This window comes from Caenorhabditis remanei, chromosome I (assembly GCF_010183535.1).
Source record: "Caenorhabditis remanei strain PX506 chromosome I, whole genome shotgun sequence".
NCBI classification, from domain to species: Eukaryota; Metazoa; Nematoda; class Chromadorea; order Rhabditida; family Rhabditidae; genus Caenorhabditis; species Caenorhabditis remanei.
Window position 1 is genome coordinate 14,054,205 of NC_071328.1, and position 12,095 is coordinate 14,066,299.

General features: G+C 39.6%; 6 protein-coding genes across 6 annotated transcripts; 2 read left to right on the plus strand and 4 right to left on the minus strand.

The window, feature by feature from the left end:
- Positions 1–1,077: 1,077 nt before the first annotated feature.
- Positions 1,078–2,442, plus strand: GCK72_003090 (uncharacterized protein; the record flags this gene model as incomplete). The annotated part of the gene is made up of 2 exons (XM_053723807.1): positions 1,078–1,202; positions 2,268–2,442. 2 exons carry the CDS (start codon positions 1,078–1,080, stop codon positions 2,440–2,442), a joined length of 300 nt encoding a protein of 99 aa, XP_053592452.1.
- A 234-nt stretch (positions 2,443–2,676) lies between these two features.
- GCK72_003091 (uncharacterized protein) lies at positions 2,677–3,161 on the minus strand (the record flags this gene model as incomplete). The annotated part of the gene is made up of 2 exons (XM_003098222.2): positions 2,677–2,788; positions 2,839–3,161. 2 exons carry the CDS (start codon positions 3,159–3,161, stop codon positions 2,677–2,679), a joined length of 435 nt encoding a protein of 144 aa, XP_003098270.2.
- A 1,501-nt stretch (positions 3,162–4,662) lies between these two features.
- Positions 4,663–5,050, plus strand: GCK72_003092 (uncharacterized protein; the record flags this gene model as incomplete). Its single annotated transcript, XM_053723808.1, has 2 exons — positions 4,663–4,826; positions 4,879–5,050. 2 exons carry the CDS (start codon positions 4,663–4,665, stop codon positions 5,048–5,050), a joined length of 336 nt encoding a protein of 111 aa, XP_053592453.1.
- Positions 5,051–5,624: 574 nt separating this feature from the next.
- On the minus strand, positions 5,625–6,108 carry GCK72_003093 (uncharacterized protein; the record flags this gene model as incomplete). Its single annotated transcript, XM_053723809.1, has 2 exons — positions 5,625–5,742; positions 5,792–6,108. The coding sequence occupies 2 exons, from the start codon at positions 6,106–6,108 to the stop codon at positions 5,625–5,627; spliced, it is 435 nt and encodes a 144-aa protein (XP_053592454.1).
- Positions 6,109–6,984: 876 nt separating this feature from the next.
- On the minus strand, positions 6,985–7,260 carry GCK72_003094 (uncharacterized protein; the record flags this gene model as incomplete). The annotated part of the gene is made up of 2 exons (XM_053723810.1): positions 6,985–7,143; positions 7,219–7,260. The coding sequence occupies 2 exons, from the start codon at positions 7,258–7,260 to the stop codon at positions 6,985–6,987; spliced, it is 201 nt and encodes a 66-aa protein (XP_053592455.1).
- Positions 7,261–11,275: 4,015 nt separating this feature from the next.
- Positions 11,276–12,004, minus strand: GCK72_003095 (uncharacterized protein; the record flags this gene model as incomplete). The annotated part of the gene is made up of 3 exons (XM_003098218.2): positions 11,276–11,413; positions 11,569–11,663; positions 11,731–12,004. 3 exons carry the CDS (start codon positions 12,002–12,004, stop codon positions 11,276–11,278), a joined length of 507 nt encoding a protein of 168 aa, XP_003098266.2.
- Positions 12,005–12,095: the final 91 nt, after the last annotated feature.

Consider the following 12,095-nt stretch of genomic DNA (forward strand, 5'->3'; position numbering starts at 1 on the left):
AAATTTCCGGTTTTGAAACATCCCGGAACCTCGAAATCTGATTATATGGTTTAGCTCCAATTCGAAGATTACACATTTATTAAAAATAGCTTTATCAATGATAAGAACCCTTGTCAGTGTCATAATTTTGTCCCCAAACATGACTTATGTTGTACCTGTGGTTTATTGAAAGTTCAGTGGTAGATTAATAAGTTTATGAATAAAGTAGAAGAGGGCAATAATAAGAAGAAATGGGGGGAAATTGGAAAGGGGGTGATACTGTTGCACCTGTGGTTGACGGGTTCAGTGGTAGATAGAATAATTAGTTTATTGGGTAAATAAAAGTAAAGGGGAAAATAGGAAGGAAGGGGAAATTGGATTTGGGAGGGAGAAGATCACGACTTAGGATGGGTAGTTCTCTTAACAATTACAACTAAAAATACTAGAAAAAGGGGGCTTCTTTTATACTGTATTCATCCTTGCGTCGTTTCCCTCCGTCTCCCGATGCTCCTCAGTGTCTCCTCCGTTTAATGGTTTCGTCGCCGCATTCCATCTCCGTTTTCCAATTTGGTGGTCGAGATCCGCCTTAATCGGCCGTCCTTCTGGCGCCATCCCAATTAGCCATTTGCAAGAAGTGATCTTAGGCGCCGGAAGTCCGTGTGGTATCCAATTGATGATCGCGTCCGGCCGGCGAGAGATAAGAGGGGTCACGGAGCAAGAGAAGATAAGATGGATGCGTCATCGAGCGATCATGTTTTTGTCCAATATCTCCTAGTTGCGTCATCCTGGCGCAACACTCCGGGCGAAGGGAAAGTTTCTTCAGTTCCAATTTGAATGAGAGGGTGTGGGAGGAAATGTTTTTTAGAAATTTTGTGGAGAGGGGATGAATGATATCCAGGGATGCAAAAAGGTTTTCTCGAAAAGTGTGGGGGGGGGGGGGAGTGCAAAATAACGGGGACAGGGAAAGGGGAATTTAATCACAATAAAGTCTAAAATATGGCGGGATCCGTCATATCTTCCGGTGCCCACGTATTGTAGGGACGGGTATAAAATCTTAAAAAGGCGGGATGCCTTTATCATTCTTCTATTGGCTCGAACATGTTGTTTGTTCGTGTGTTTTGTGCTACTGTTGTTCTTGGAGTTGTGAACGCGTCTTCTGTCATTCCCGAGTGGGAATTAGCCGGTCAGTGTGGACCGTGTCGGTACTGTCTCGTTTTGCACGGGTGAGGGAGCTATTTTATCAGATTTGGTTTTTATGTTACGGTTCCAAATATTCGTCGCCATTTTTCTGTGTTTTTGACATCAGTGACATCCCATGTTATATTCGATTGAGAAGTTTCCCTGATTTGGCTGGGGATTGTTTTTTGTCTGGCAACGGGGCCGGTTCTGCGGATTCCTCTTTCTATAATTCATCAATGGTGACCACGGAGGTGGTACTAGAAAGTGATCCTGATGATGTCGTGGATCCGACTTCTAATGGTACTTCGAATGCTGAATCTTTGGGCTTCAATGCTAGTGATATGTGCCATGCTTGGTCGCCCAATAGCTGGTGGATTTTTTGGATTTTTGTAGTTTTAGTTCTGATTTTGTTGTGTAATGTTTTTATCATCTTTCTTTTGTTGTGGAGCTCGAAGGCTACTCTTTGTGTAAGGTCAGCCCAAGAAAGTGGTTGAGGTGTAATAAAAGAATTTTATTTTTATTGAGGTGTAGTTTTTGTTTTGTCTCCCGTTATCGAATTAAATGATGTTTCGCGGGGAAAGTTTTGACCCTGACGCGGTTTTGCGGGTTGATAACTGTGTGACTATTGTATGGTTATCAGCTGATGGTCTATACTACGGGTTTGATTGTTGTGACAAATGAAGGGTACGAGCTTTTTACGTGTATTGAGAAAAATTTAAGATTTTTTTGAGAGTTTTGTGACTTTACGGGGGAGTGTAATTTGGGCGGCACTTGTTTGATTTTCAGTTTTTTCTTTGACATCTGTGTAAATTTGGGTGGAGCGTGTTGTAATTTCCATTATTCCGGTGGTATAAAAGAGAATGCTTTTGTGGTGAGTTTATCATTCTCCGATGGCCATTCCATTTCTAGTTTGGATGAACAATAATGTTCCCAATTGGAACGTCCACCCTGATCGGTTGATCAATCTGAGATTGCAAAATTTGGGTCCCCTCAACATCCGATTCTCCCACCGAGGTGGGGGGGGGTACATCGTAGGGTCAAGGTGCACTCGATAAGGTGATTTTCTTATTTTCGGGTTTAGTATTAATGATTAATGTTTTCTTTTTCAGACCCTCCAATTGTTATTTCTTCAATGGAAAGGAGTGGAACACTGTGTTCGAGTACTTTTACGCTCGGTATGGGATGTCGCTTGTTGATCGAAACATCTTGGTGTCCTTCGTCGGGAGGGAGGAGATGGGGCTGTTTCCGATAGAATCACTGGTCGTCGATATTGAGGAAGATTAATAAATCTCGCTCTTCTTCTCTTTCCGTTTCGACTTTTTGTTATTTTTTCTTTTTATTCTTCGCCTGAATAAAGAAAATTGATGTTAAAAACAGTTTTTTATTTGTTTGAGTATTTCAGAAAAGGAAAAGAAATAAATGGGGGGTAATAGGAAGCTTTCTAAAATTCTGAATGTATCCATCATGGGGAATTTTTTAACAAGGGGGAGGTTTTTTAAGAGTGATATCCTTCGTTGATCATTGGGTTGCTTGGATGTCCTCGTCCAGGTGGTCTTTCATGAGTTGGTCAATTCCTAGGTCTTCTTCTTCGTGCGCTTTGTCGCATATCGACTTGTGGTGAATTTGAAAGCTGTAAAATTTCTTTGATTTTCAAAGCTTCTATGTTATTTTAGGCCTTACTCTTTCTGGCAGGATTCTTCCTGGCACAAGTAGTCTGTGCGTTTTAATCCATAGCATGCGGCCGGGTGGTGTTTTGCATTTCCCAAGCAAATGATGCACATTTTTCTTTTTAGGGCGATTGACCACTTTTTCTCTTGGGGAATGATGTTGCAATCATATGCTTCGTGTGCGCCATGGCAAAATTTGTACTTTGCTGGTGTTCGTGGCTTCTTTTTTGCTTCCCGTTGAGCTTTATCGGTGAGAGACTTGAATTGCCAAGTTATTGCCATTTTCTTGGCTTCGCTGTTTATTTCTTCTATGTCGTTATTTGGGCGTTTCGACATGTCTGGAATTTTCATAATTTGAGGTAGAGTGTTTTTATGTGGGATACGGTTAAATTCACGTGTAAAAGGAATATGTAAAGTTTCTAGGAAAATTATAAAATGGTAAAGCTGTGTCTGAGATCGTTGGGGGTTTTCAACTGGAGGGAATTAATAGCGTCCTCGGGAGAGGAGCTTAATAAGCAAGGGCATGCAACACATATAAGTGAATAGCCCGAATATGACGACGATGACTATAGTGGTAATGATCGCCTTTGTTCCTTTTGCAATTGTGTTGAGGATTCCTCCAACGTCGGGTATGTTCCATGGATGGATATCTGAAATACTTTTTTTCAGAATGGATCACTTGACCTAAGTATTCTATTAGGGAAGTGTGCGACACATAAATTAATTTTCCTTCAATTTTGTATGTATTATTTCTGCTTCCGCAGGTGACTATACATTCTCCTTTTGGGTTAGTTCCCTCAAATTTTCTATGTACCGTGTTAATGATACCATTTTTATCACATGTCAAAATATCTATGAATTCGTTGTTATCACAACTTAATCTAGCGTGTGTTGGCTCTTTCGAGACGCATGTTACATTTTGACTAGCTCCTTTTAGGCAATTATAACATCCGGTGTATGGTGTTTGGGATCTAATACCGCAATCTATCTTAGATTCTACAACGTTTGTGTGGTAACTCTGTTCCATTATTAATTGGATTTGCAGTTTGTTATGTTTCATTCTAATAGTTGGGATGTTGTCTGGTGTTGTAGCTAAGTGGTACCGCTCAGTTATTACTGGTAAATTATGATGCATATTTTCCAGTATTTTGTGTAAATCTGGCACTTTACAAACGCAAAGGGCTTCTGATTCTGCTGGTTGGCATTCGCAAGTTTCTCTATAGTTGCACTCTCCAGTTTCGGTGCATTCTAATGGAAAAACTTCGTTTGTGATCGAGGCTAACGCAATTTTTTCTTTATTTTGCATAAATTTCTTTCCTAGGATGCTTAAACCAACAATTTTAGAGTTATCTCAATTCTTTGGTCTTTCTTGAAAAGATAACTCATTTTGTAGTTGTCTCCTTCTTTTATCAGGAAGACTTCTTCGATATTTCTATTATCTACTGTTATCTGAGCTTGGAAATTCATTGCATTAGACCACGATTAACACGCATAAATTTGAAAATTTTCGTCCGTTGTGGGGACGGCCTCCGCAACTGGTGGTGCAGTAAGTATGTCCTGGATACTTATTACCTTCCGGAAATTCTATTAATTTTGAGTTAGGTCCTACGTCTAAACATTTGCGATCCACATATTCTCCCATGCCGTGGCATCGCTTTGAACTGTCTGCATGTACAGTCACGTTTTTACGGGAAAGTGTAATTTGGGCGGTACTGGTTTGATTTTCAGTTTTTTCGTTGATATTTGTGTAAATTTGGGTGGAGCATGTTTTAATTTTCATTTTTCTGGCGGTATAAAAGAAATGCTTTTCGGGGTAGGTCTATCACCCTTATTCGTCATGGCGATTTCTTTGATTGTCTGGCTTAATACCCATATACCTGACTGGAACACCCGAACGGATCGGTTAATCAACATGAGGCTTGAAACTCTGGACCCTCTAGCCGTCCGATTCACCCACCGCGGAGGGAGGGTGCATCGAACGGTGAGAGTCCACTCTATTAGGTGATTCTCTTAATTTTGCGTTTGGTATGAATGATTATTGTTATTTTTTCAGGCCTACCAACTGTTATTTTTATAACGCTCATCGACGAGAATGGCTCACTGTCTTCGACTATTTTTACGCTCGTTACGGGCTTTCTCTTGTGGATCGCAACACCTTGATATCTTTTGTCGGGAGAGAGGAATTAGGACTTTTCCCATTGGAATCATTGGCCATCGAGGAATGAATCATGGTTATCCCTCTCACGCACTGGCTTGATCGTCAAGTCCCACACTGGCAGGGACAAACTTCCCGGAATATTAATCTGCGTCTTCAACACCTCGGTGCTGTGTCAATTCGTTTTGAGCACCGGCGAGGCCTGGTCGAGTGTCCCCTCAAAATTCATTTCATAAGGTAAGGGGTTTTATTTACTTATTTTTAAAAAAATCGGCTTTATTCATACCCTCGGAATGTTACTTCTATGTTCAAGCGAGAAATGATTGGATCAGTGTAATGGAGTACTTTTACTCCAGATACGGGAGACCCATCATCGATCGTCCCTTTCTCATTTCTTTGGCCGATGAAGAGGACATGGGTCTTTTCCCTCTGGACGTGATTCTAGTGGAAGAGTGATCGAATCCTTCAGGAATGTTTTCCCAAGAATATTTTCCATGTTGAATGTAACATTGATGTTAAAAAATATTTCAGGAATGATAATAGACGGGGGTAATGGGGCGGTTTTCTAAGATTCTGAGGATATTCATCATAGGTGGGGTTTAACAGGGATAGGCTTTTCTAAGAGTGATAGTTTTCGTCGCGCATCATTGGGTCGCTTGGATGTTATCGTCCTCGTTATCTCTAATGAGTTGATCGAGTCCTATGTCCTCTTCTTCGTGTGGAGGGGCCTTGTCGCAGATCGATTTATGGTGGATTTGGAAACTGTAAAACTCTTTGGTTCTCAACGCTTTGGTGTTAATTTGGGGCTTACTCTTTCTGGCAGGTTTCCTCTTGGCACAAGTGGTCTGTTCGTTTCAGTCCATAGCATGCGGCTGGGTGGTGTTTTGCCTGTCCTAGGCAAATTATCTTTCTTTTGAAGGCAATTGACAACTTCTTTTCTTGAGGGATGATGTTGCATGCGTATGCCTCGTGTGTTCCGTGGCAGAATTTACACATTGTTGGTGCCCCTGGCTTCTTTCTTGACTCTCGTTTTACCTTGTCGGTGAGTGATTTCAGTTGCCAAGTTATTGCCATTTTCTTGGCCTCGGTGTTGATTTCGTTTATATCGTCATTTGGACGTTTCGACATGTCTGGAATTTTCATAGTTTGAGGTAGAGTGTTTTTATTTGTGATACGGATAAGCTCACATGTAAAAGGAAGAATATTTAAAGTTTCTGGGAAAATTATAAAGTAGTAAAGCTGGGGGATTTTCAACTGGAGGGGATTGATAGCGTCCTCGGGGAGGAGCTTGATAAGCAGGAGGCGTGCAACACATGTAGGTGAATAGCCTGGATATGACGACAATAAGCACAGTGGAAACTATGGTGTCCCCTTTTAAAATTAAGACTAATTGTAAGCAACGATTTCTGTTTCTGAAGTTTTTGCAATAAATCTGAAATGAAAAGTTTATCGTTCTGGAATTATCTAATTACTTGAGAGACGTATGGCGGGGGGTCCTCCTCTCCGGCGCGCGATGAAGACTGAGCAATCTGAAATTTTGCAAATAATCTGAAATGAATATGGAATTGAACCTGGAAGTGTCTGTATAAAGAAAAAGAAAAAATCCAAAACACTAAAGGTTGACAAAATATATATTGGGAAATGTTATTTTATGAAAATGATGATAATCAATTTAAAGATCTTCTGGAATTAATTTCTTTTTTATTAATTCTCATTTGTGTGTTCCGTGGTTCAAATAATACCTGGTCTAGTGGCCTAGTGGCCTAGTGGCCGTTTTGGTTGCAGTTGCAAATGCGCTCCTCTGGCCTAAACTCAAAGAAGAGAGAGACTATGTCGATTTACGGAGATAGATTTTTAACTACTCATTTCTTCTGGAGTAACTATTTTATTTTTAACTGAATACAAAAATTTAAGAAAAAATAAGAATTTCGGAGAGGGACAGACATGAAAAAATATTATAGGTCCTGAAATTTCGGAGCATCTTCGCCGCTTTCGGTTGAAACATCAATCGACTCCCGGAGCGCCTGGCAGTGCTCGGTTGAGACGGAAGAGTGCCATATCGGCAATCCACTTCACAAGTGGAGTTGGGCTGCGAATTTCTCGAAGTGAGTTCGAGATGTCGATCATTTCCTGTCGTTGGATGGGGGTTGGAGGTCCTTCGATCTGGAAAAAAAATCATTCGGATCACAGTAAGATTAAAAAAGGAAGTTGTTTTAATTGAACATATAAAGAACTCACCTCCTCCAGAAGTCCACCAAGATATTCTTCAAAATTGTCCATCTCTTAGTGGTAATGGAAACTGTAATAGAATATTAGAGTTTAGCATGTAGTTTGGGGGCCAAAAAAGAGAAGTATGGCATACTTGCAACGGGCCGGGCCGGGCCGGGCCGGGCCGGGCCGATTTGAGAATTTTCACCGGCCCGGCCCGGCCCGGCCCGGCCCGGCCCGGCCCGGCCTGGCCCGGCCCGGCCCGGTCGGCCCGGGTCACATTACAAAAATTTGAAAATTTGAATTTTTTTGAAAATTTTTTGATTTTTTCGCAAAAAAGTCGAATTTTCGACTATGTTTTTACATATCGATAAAACTCGAGTGTACATAGGATTTTTGACTATTTTTGAGGAAAATTTCAAAAAATTTCGAAAAATTTTGTGAAAAAATTGTGCTCATTTTTTGACTCCGGGCCGGCAACTTTCTCTACCGGCCCGGGCCGACGGGCCGAGCCGGGCCGGGCCGATATTTTGCAAGTCTGAAGTATGGCGACATACCAGTTCCTTGCTGGATATCCAGTGTCTTGAGTCTTTCCTCACGTTTCTCTTTTGATTTCTTGGTCTTCTGGTCCGAAAGTGACCAGATTGTGGAATTCCTCGAGGACTTTCACCGCAATCTTGATTGCCTCCAACTGTCCGGGGGTGAAATGGAACGTCCGGAATAAGTAGACCATCTTCGACGGTACATCGAAGATGGTTATCAATGATAACTTCGACTCATTGAAGAGTCTCCGATAGGTCCCCTCTGTGTGGATGTACAGAGGCCAGGAGCATCGATTGTCCTATTTAGTTTTGTTCTGAAAAGGAAAAGAAATGTTTTAAAAGTGGAAAAAAAAACTATAAAGCCGTTTATATTAAAGTGGATAACCCGATATACAATTTTCACCGTTTTAGTTGAAAATATCCAATTTTGGGAGAGAGTTATGGTATCACTGATTGTCCCACAAAGTAAATTATGTTTAAACCACACATAACAAAGATAGAGATTCATTTTTGTAGTTGACAACTTTTTTGTACGAGCACTCACTAGAGAGTTATGGTCATTTTAGGGGGACAGCTCAGAAATTGCACTATTTTGCACTGAAATTTGTCGATTTGAGGGAGAAATTTCTTTGTCGATATGTAACTCTCTAGGGAGTATCCGTACAGGAAAAGTGTCAACTACAAAAATGAAGTTCTACTTTTTATTTGTATGATCCATTAAAAAACTATTTGATGGGAAAATCCGTATTACCATGACACACAGTCAAAAGTTTTTAATTTTTTACAAAAAAAGCGGAATACAAGGCAGAATTCGAAAAAGTAACAAAATTTTCAAAAATTATCAGTTTTGATTGTGTATGTGTTAAAATTTCACATTCTTGTCAAGCCCCAAAGGCCCTTTTTCAATTATGAACCAGACATTTTTTTCAATTTTTCATAGAAAATGTAAACACTTTTGATGATTTTTCAGAATTTCTTCTAATATCTGAATCATAGACCAAAAAGCAAAAAAAAAATCGAAAAATTCGAAAAATTTTGAATTTCGAAATTTGCCGCCAATTTTTTTGCCCCTTTTCGATCCAAATGACAAAAAAATCGCGATTTTCACATATCTTGTTGAAAAAAAATCGCGATTTTCACATATCTTGTTGAATTTTGTCCAATTATCAAAAATCTACAAATATTCGAAATTCTATGATTAAATTCAGCACTCCACAAGACTAGGCTTAAATTTCAGTCAAATATAGGCAGTAGAGGTTAATTAGAATACGATATATGTTAATTTTTGAAAAAATGATTCTAAAATATATCAAAACGATTTTTTTTCAATAATCTCTCTATACCCCTCTTACCTCTACATCTTCCGAATAGCAGAATACAAAAAATTAATTAGAATTCTAGAAAAATCAGTAATAATATATATATTTCGACGATCTATTCCGATAAGATGTCTTGAATGCTAAATGAATGAATTGGTTGAGAAGAAGAGGGAGGACGAGAAGCAGCGGGGGGTGGAGAGGGGGACGGTCTCTCTCTTTTTCTCTTCGTCTCTTCTATTCTAATGATATATATCATATTACTCATTTCTCCCTTTGTTTGATACTTGTGTGCCGACTCTAACGTTTTTCTTTTGTTCTACCGGAAAAAGTAATATGATACCTTCGACAAAAAGTTGTAAGGGGGAGGGGGGGTCTATAAGATTGTGTTAAAAATTGGTTGTTTGTCTTATCTTTTTGTAGTATGGTCTGTTTTTGTTCATGTTATTATTTAACACGTGATGTTCTAAGTAAAGACAACAGCGTTAAATAGAGTAGCTAAACCCTAAGGTTTAGGTACATTAGTCTTTCATAGTGTAGCGGTGTCAGACTAAGACTAACTTCATAATTCAAATACACATTTATTCTACCACTTAAAATATAAGACAAGAACAGTCTCTCTGATAAGAGAGTCAGAAAAGAGCCCCGATTGCGCCCGTAAGAGACTTTTTATAGAACTCTTATCGGTCGCCTCGTGGAGAAACGATAATAAGGAGAAAACAAAAACGGTACCCTGACAACAAGAAGGAAAAAAATTCAACAGTTATGACAATTGTTATTTCCTAAGGGGAAATCACAGGAAGCCTTTTTTTCTATTAACTCATGAAGCAGTTCTGTTCTGAGTGGATTACTGTAGCGTTTTCTCCACACTTTTTGCATTTTGGATTGGTGCTCCGGCATCTTGTTAGATGGCGTTTATTGCATCCGGAGGCAGTACCCCTCCCGTAGGAAAACGTATAGTTTCTCTGCGGGAGAGTTTACCTCCGGGCAGGTATGAGTTGCATGTAACCCAGCGCATTTGTTGCACTGGGGTCCGGGTGGGGCCGCTCATTCGCGCTCCTTTGGCTTCCTGGAGACTCCCTCCGATGGGTAAGGTCGTGATTTTCCCATTTTCGATCATCTCTTGGAGCTGTTGTTGTAGGTCAGCAGCTGACGGTGGTGGTGGTGCCATGGAGGTTCTCCATTCCGATGGTCCTTTTCTGGAACATTTTGGGTTTGTTTTTCAAACCGTTGAAACACGGAAAAGAAGCACTATATACAAAACCCCTCAAAAGTGTATTAAGTTTTGGGTTTTCTAGTTGAAACAGTCCAACTTTGAAAGGGGGTCATGGTGATACTGAATGTCCCATCAAGTAGATTTTTAATGGATCATACAGATTAAAAATAGAACTCCATTTTTGTAGTTGACAACTTTTTTGTACGGACACTCCCTAGAGAGTTATGGTCATTTTTAGACGACAGCTCAAAAATCGCACTATTTTGCACTAAAATTGATCAATTTGAGGGAGAAATTACTTTGTCGATATGTAACTTACTAGGGAGTGTTTGTACAAAAGAATGGTCAACTACAAAAATGAAGTTCTATTCTTGATCTGTATAATTCATTAAAAATCTATTTGATAGGGTAATCAGTACTAACATGAAACACTTTCAAAGTTGGGCAATTTAAACTGAATTTCAACAAAAGTTGGACAATTTCAACTGTATATTTTCAATGTTGCTTCACTCACCTTTCAGGATCCAATAAAATTAATAAATAGAATTCAAAAATAATCAGATACATAGTTTTTCGGCATTTATTCAGTAAAACGCCTAGAATAATGAGTAAAGAGAAAGGAAGCAGTGGAGAAGAGGAGGGGTGTGTCATGTTTGCTCTCTGCTTATCAAATCACTCTTTTCTATTCGTGGGTGTGGGTGAAGACGTGTGCCTCTATTTTGGTCAGGCTGCGTTATCTATAGGAATGGGCTGGTCCATTTTCCGACACGTAAAAAGCATTCTTGATTGCATTTTGCGTGGCGGGGTATGAAGTGATCTTGCATGGAACTTATTCTCGCAGTTAAATTTTGAATTTGACGAGATACAATCAAAAACGAGTTTGCAGACCTTAGTGCGCCTTTAAAACAAGTTTATTGTAAAAACATAGTTACAAGTCACTTCAAAATCAGTGAAAACATGTAAGAGGTGGTAAAACTTCATTTCTACAATAAAAATAAGATCTCGTTTTGAAATTATGGCTTGCTTCCTTCTTTCTTGTTGTTTCCACCAATTTTCTTCTTGTTTTTGCGACGAATGATAAAGAAAACACCACCGGCAATGGCAACGAGAAGAAGGAACCCAACGGCTCCGCAAACAATGAAGAACCATGTCTGAAAAGGAGTACTGTAGATGGTCTCCGGGACGTTTGGCAGCCAGACATTTTGAAACCATAAAGTTTTAAAACCAAACGTGACAAAAATATACGGAAAAATTTGGCATTTCTCATGATTGTGATTTCAAAACGTCCCGAGATTTCAAAACTAACCTGTTTGTAAAACGAGCAATAGTCAGCCATTTCACAACAAATCTTGTATCCATTGTGTTCCTTGTTTCCGTTTTTGTAGGCGGGAGCTTTCATATCTAAACGAGGAGATGAATTGAGATTCAATTACCGAAACAGTTTTCAAATTGTTAAGTTAAAACTCACAAGAAGCACACAGCATATCCATCCTCTTCCAAAACACTTTTCTTTCGTCCTCAGGTTGATTTTTCTCAATTTCGAGTGTTTTCTTGAGATCTTCGAAAACGGCGTCGTTTTCAAAAACCATTTGTGCCACTCTTGGATACTTATTCAAAATGAACTTCTCGTCTTTATTTTGATCCTCCGGAGATATGATTTTTAAGAGTTGTTGCTTCAACATAATCATTTGGATGAACGGATGCATTTGGTTCATCGATTGCATTTGGTTTGCCGATTGCATTTTCGAAAGAGTTTTCGAGAAAATAAATTATCCTGCTGATCAAAACTACTGATTAGTTAGATATAAGCATGGGGGGGGGGGGGGGGGAGGT